The sequence below is a fragment of the Lepisosteus platostomus genome, chromosome 11 (assembly GCF_059453375.1).
Source record: "Lepisosteus platostomus isolate fLepPlt1 chromosome 11, fLepPlt1.hap1, whole genome shotgun sequence".
NCBI lineage: Eukaryota > Metazoa > Chordata > Actinopteri > Semionotiformes > Lepisosteidae > Lepisosteus > Lepisosteus platostomus.
Window position 1 is genome coordinate 9,460,733 of NC_142621.1, and position 6,000 is coordinate 9,466,732.

Sequence of the window (6,000 nt, forward strand, 5' to 3'; positions counted from 1 at the left end):
ATACTATGTGAATGAACTGTACGCTCAGGTCCAAGTAGTCCACAGTAGTACAATATCAATATCAATATCAAGCATTGCCCTTTTAGACAACCTGAACACAATATGGAGCAACTTGATTTAATTAGAATTTTTGTGTATAGTAGTCTTATCTACCTATGTGCCTGTTTCCAAGCCTTTTTTCCCCAAACATTAGCATACTAAAACATCTTTACTGGTGTATTTAGGATGTGATTGCAAGAGCACTGAAACACATTGGGACTTTTGGAGAACTGAACATCAAGGAGCAAGTGGTGGCACTGATTGATGAAGAGATGTGCATTAACTGTGGGAAATGCTACATGACCTGCAATGACTCTGGCTACCAGGTATGAACAACGTTGTAATTAAACAAATGCCAGACTGAATTTTACCAATAGTGGCATTCCGCCCAAAAGGACCTTTCTATTATCAGTGTTAATGAATGCTCGCTTGTACACTTGTACTGCAGATTACACTAGATTGTTTGACTCTGCCTATAAAATCTTGGCACAGTATATTGCCATCATATGACTTTTGCACCAAAGCCAGCAAAAGACATTCTTGTCAGCATGTCTTGAAAACCCAGGTGTGATTATGGAATTGTGAATACGCAAAAGCTGTTTTTCCCAGGCAAGGGAGTTGCATTTTACAGACTATAAATAGAATGTTTTTAATATAATCAACAAAAAATTACCGATGTAGCATATTTGACCCCTTTGTACCACAAGGCCCTGATTCTATTGCAAGCACTATAAAACATGAGAAAAGTCATGTATATTAATGGTTCCCTATAATAAGGAACCAATGCATGTAAAATATATAGTACATGGGAAAATCAGCATGAATTCAATATTGCTGGCAATTGACACCCAACATGTAGCATAAAGGAAGTCTTGATGTGATCCTCCTAATCAGCATCTAAGCAAATAGTGTTTTTCTTACAATCTACAAACCACATGTAATTAAAATGCAAAAATATCTTTGGAGTTTTTGGTGCAGAAAATTAAACAATACATTACATGAGGTACCATGCTGCCTGGCATCTCTGACAATGTGCTGCAAGATTTTTTTCACCATCAGACCTTTGAGCCCAAACTTTGTTAACTTATTGGACATAAACAATTTGCCAGGTTTCCTTACGTTGATATACAGTACAGTTTATAATATGTTAGAAATGGGAGGGTGTTATGCTGCTGTTTGGGAATGACGTTTAGAAACCAGCATTCTGGTTTTCAGTGGAGGATAATTTATCTCACCTGCTGCAGTATTCTAAGGCTGTGTCCTGCAATTTTGTTTCAAATTTCCATTTGAAACACAGACTGAACAAACCTCACTAAACTAGCAAAAGTATCCTTGGACAAATAAATTGAACTACTTTATGATTAATTTGAAACAATAGCAAAAACCATTAAAAATTAGTACTACTACAGATTATGTATTTTTATATGCATTTGTGGTGTTTACAAATAAATAGACATAATTAGACATGATAAGTGTCTGCCAGACTTTAATTGTATTTATTATGAAGTTGTTGCAAGAACAGATCTAAAAAGTATGTTGAGAAGATGTATTTTTTTAAATACATTGATCTGGATTTTCTTGCATTGTAAATTAAATAATTAATCACCATAAAACAGTAAATAAATACAACAAACAGTAGAATCCAAAATTGTAAAGAACTGTTTCTTTGAATTAAATGTGATAACATTTGAGTCTCTGATCATACACTATTAAACGGTCTGTGATATGTAGTTTGTTTTTATACAGTGAAACTCAATACAATGACATTATTTACAAAGTGTTTATCTCAAGAATAGTAAATTATTGTATTAAACTTGTCCTCATAATTTATCATGAATCAATGAAAAGTCCTGTCAAACCTATAATTATTTATTGTGAGGGTTATTTATTATTAATGTTTTTTCAAAGAGGAAAACATAAATCATTATATGAGGTCATTATTAAATATTTGTCATTATTAAATATAAGCAATTTAAAAAGGAATCCTTGGCAGTAATAAGAATAAAAGCAAATAAATTTAGTTATGAAATAATTGACCTATAACCCAAAAGGGAAAAAAAGTATGGTTACACATTCACAGAATCATTTCTGTCTTGAATTTGAATCACTTCCTGTATTACATTTTCTTGGAATATAACGAGGTTTTGGTTGCACTCATAGAACCTCATAATAAAGCATGATTGTCAAACCATTATAAAATCAAAGAAGTAAAATCCAGACCAAAATAAAAATATCTGAAATATTATTTAATATTTCAGATGTTTAAAAAATAATCTGCATTTATAATGCATAATGATTCCTTGGAAAATGTACCTGTGAAGTGTGATTTTATTATGGTTAGCACTCCAGTTATTTCCCCCTATTTATAAAGAATTCCAGCTGCATGACATTCATTTCTGATTAGCTGCAGAAACACAATGATATACATTTTTTTCCTAATCCTAGCAGAAAGTCCTCCTATGGAGGGCAACCTAATAATTCTAATCTAATAGCCTTTGCTTCCTTTTGCAGGCTATTAAGTTTGACCCTGAAACCCACCTGCCTACAGTTACTGACAGCTGCACCGGTTGCACTCTGTGCCTTAGTGTATGCCCCATAATCGACTGCATCAGAATGGTTACCAGGACAACACCTCATGTGCCAAAGAGAGGCCTGCCTCAAGCTGTTGATCCGGTTTGCTAAAGAAGCCTGGGTTCGCCTATTGAAAAACGACCTAACATCTACTTCACAGTATTGATTCACTTCATAATTGCAGTGTGAAAAATTACCTTTATTATAAAAACGAATAATTAGTTGGAGAAATAATTACCTTATATTCCCAAGCCAATTATCCAGAAATAATTGTGCGGACACAAATAGTTGCATTATTTCTAAACAATAGCCTGCAATATTTTTTTCTGTCAGTGCTGTAGTAATGAAACTGAAGGGGAGTTTGAAAATAATAGATGTTTATGTACTGTAGATTTTATATCAAGGACTAATGCAATATTTCTAAACAGGACAGGATGACAGTTTTTACAGTTCTACCATAAGTTTACAGCTGGAGGTGAACAGCCAAGTGAGATATTTCAATTTTTTTTTTGTTTGCAAAATAATTAGACAAGGAATTATCAAAGATGAAGAGATGTTTCTTTGTTTTTCAGAAACTGAAAATTACAGAAACTCATTCAAATTAAACCCCAGGGGATATATAATGCTAAATTTAATTATGGGAGTATGTCATAGTATGTAATTATTTGAAATATTTTTAAAGTAACTTTGCTTCAGGTCATATCTACAAATTAGAACTGGGCAAGTTTCGGTCAATACAAGAGACAATTTTGAACTCACTTATCAGTGTACCTGGTTTTGTATTCAATTGTCCATTTCTTTTCCCTTTTTATGGCAATATTATAGCTTCTTCATTGTGAGTTTTTCATGTATGGATATTTTGAGGCATTAATATGAGGTATTGATAGCGATAACAGAAAATATCAACTCACCTTAATGAGCTGTTCAGCTAATCCAAACCGTCACTTACTACTTCAGAGCAATGAGCTGATGTGCCGTTCTGTATGTTACAATTATATCAGAAGTAATAAAAGTTTGAACTCTAACTTGTTTGCATTTTCATTTGCAAAATTTAAATAAATTAAAGCAGTCAGAACAAGGGCAGTGGTTAGCATTGTTGCCTCACAGTGTTGTGGCCCTGGGTTCAATTCTCCCTCTGTACTGTACATGTGAGTTTCCTCCCCCAGTCCACAGATATACTGGTAGATTAATTGGATTCTGGAAAATTGGCCCTGGTGTGCGAGTGTGTCTGTGTCTGTGTGTATCCTTTAATAGGCTAATGTCCTGCCCAGGGTGTATCCTGCCTTCTTCCTCTTTACTTGCTCGGATAGGCTCCTTTTTGGTGAAGAAGATAAGGCAGTCTTGGCAAATAAAGATAATCTGTGACTGTTTCCAGAGCATTAAACATCAGTGCCAGCTGTGTTTGTTTCTGACCTAGTAAAGGTCAGTTAATGGATGTAACCAATCCAATTAGTACCATTTTCGACACGAGGAGTAAGAGCCAAAACAACTAAAGTCTGAATTTAGGCATTTAGTCAACTCTATGATTTCATCCATTTGCAATATTTAGGTCATTCACTACTTTCTTTAACTCTGTAACTGTCCAGAATTGGCTTTATTTTATAGTACCTATACATTTCATGTGATTATTGTTTTTTTATCTAAATACTTACTCCAATAAAATAACCTGTAAGGAAAACCAGATGTTTGCTGTAAAGGGTCTTGGTGAACAAATAGGTGGTAATCATCCCTATTAACCAGAATTATCAATACTAATGCCCAGTTTGGTGATAGTGGACACTTTGCTGTAAACGGTCCCATTCTCAAGAAGAAATCTTAAACTAAAGTCATGTCTACTTGGCATTAAAAATCCATGGCACTCTTCAAAGGTGTAGGGTTGTTAAGTCCTGTGCCCTGGCTAAATTCCGCTCTGGTATTTTACAATTTTTCCTACCTGAAATTCCGCCTTTATTCAGAAGTAAAAGCACCTGATCTTCTGTGTAGTGGAGCTACAGTACAGGCATATAACAGCTGCAGCATCATTGTGGTGGGACCAGTGTTGGACAAAGTACAGCACAGTAGGTCTCCTCCTATATGTAACACATGTTCAGATCCTATGAGATATAAAATATTTAAAAATGTTGAATGATGACACATTATTATGCATTCTGACATTAACAAAAAATATTTTAGAGAAAGCATTTGTTTGAAGGTATTTGAAACACAATACAGAATTAAAATATTTTTAATATAAAGAACTGCAATAGATACAGTATAATAAGTTTAATTAGAAACAAAACACAAAAAATGTATAAAAAGATACAGTTTATCTTGTACTGTATGTCCTCATTGCATATGTGAAAAATTCAAGAAGTTTAAAAATACTTTGTATATTTTTATTCTTGGTATCCTGAGACTGGAACTGTACTGTACATAGCTAAAGAGACAATCTGGGATAGACATTTTGCGTGATCCCATCTTGTTGATCCAGTCCCCCCACACACTTCGTCATACTTTCCCATGTGTCTACATTATATGTGAATAAAACCCTAGAACTATATTCCTAAGTATCCTTTCAGACCTAAAACACAACCATGCCATCAAAAACTGTCTACATTTCATGGGAATAAAATTTGCTAGGTAGGGTTCAAATCTTCCTCAAAGGCGTTCCAGAATATTCCACTCCTTTGACTGGAAAATTTGCTTCTCTGAATCAAAATTTTAGTATGAAAAGACAACACAACACTGCCAAAACCAAAAGAGTGTGTCAGGAATGGTCAAATGAATTTTTGAAAGGTATTCTTTCATTGGAAAGTTTGTGTTGAACGGAGTGCTAAATCAATGTACTTTAAGGCTTAGTGGCCTAAAAGTCCAAAACAACTAATACATTTTGGCTTTATTTGTTAATATGCCTGTGATTTCAAAGCCCATGGCAAGAGTTTGAAAGTTAAATCAGGTAGTTTTGAACTGTTGCTTCTCGGGAAATTCAGACACCATTCCTTTTTTGGGCAAAGCACTGTATACAACCACATAGGTCAGAAAAAATGTTTAGAAAACATTGAAAGAACTATATTTCTAAGAATCCTTTCAGCCCTAAAACACAGCCATACAATCAAAAACTTTCTACATTGTATGGAAATAAAACCATAACCCTAGCTTCAGGTTTTGCTAGGTTAGGGTTAGGGTTCAAATATTCCTCAAAGGCTTTTCACAATATTCCACTCCTTTGACTGCAAAATTTGCTTCTCTGAAACAAAATATTAGTCTGGAAAGACAATACAACACAGCCAAAACCAAAAGAGTGTGTCAGGAATGGTCAGATGAATTTTTGAAAGGTATTCTTTCCTTGGAAATTTTGTGTTGAACGGAGTGCTAAATGAATGTACGTTAAGGCTTAAATGGCCTAAAAGT

General features: G+C 34.1%; 1 protein-coding gene across 1 annotated transcript in view; it reads left to right on the top strand.

Annotated features, from left to right (window-relative positions):
• LOC148651954 (dihydropyrimidine dehydrogenase [NADP(+)]-like) overlaps positions 1 to 3,635 on the top strand; it is a 200,380-nt gene extending 196,745 nt beyond the window's left edge. Inside the window, exons 22-23 of the mRNA XM_088598326.1 lie at positions 225 to 365; positions 2,551 to 3,635. Of these exons, the coding sequence (XP_088454452.1) occupies positions 225 to 365; positions 2,551 to 2,721 (312 nt within the window). The 3' untranslated portion in view covers positions 2,722 to 3,635. The remainder of the gene's footprint in view (positions 1 to 224; positions 366 to 2,550) is intronic.
• The last annotated feature ends 2,365 nt before the right edge of the window (positions 3,636 to 6,000 follow it).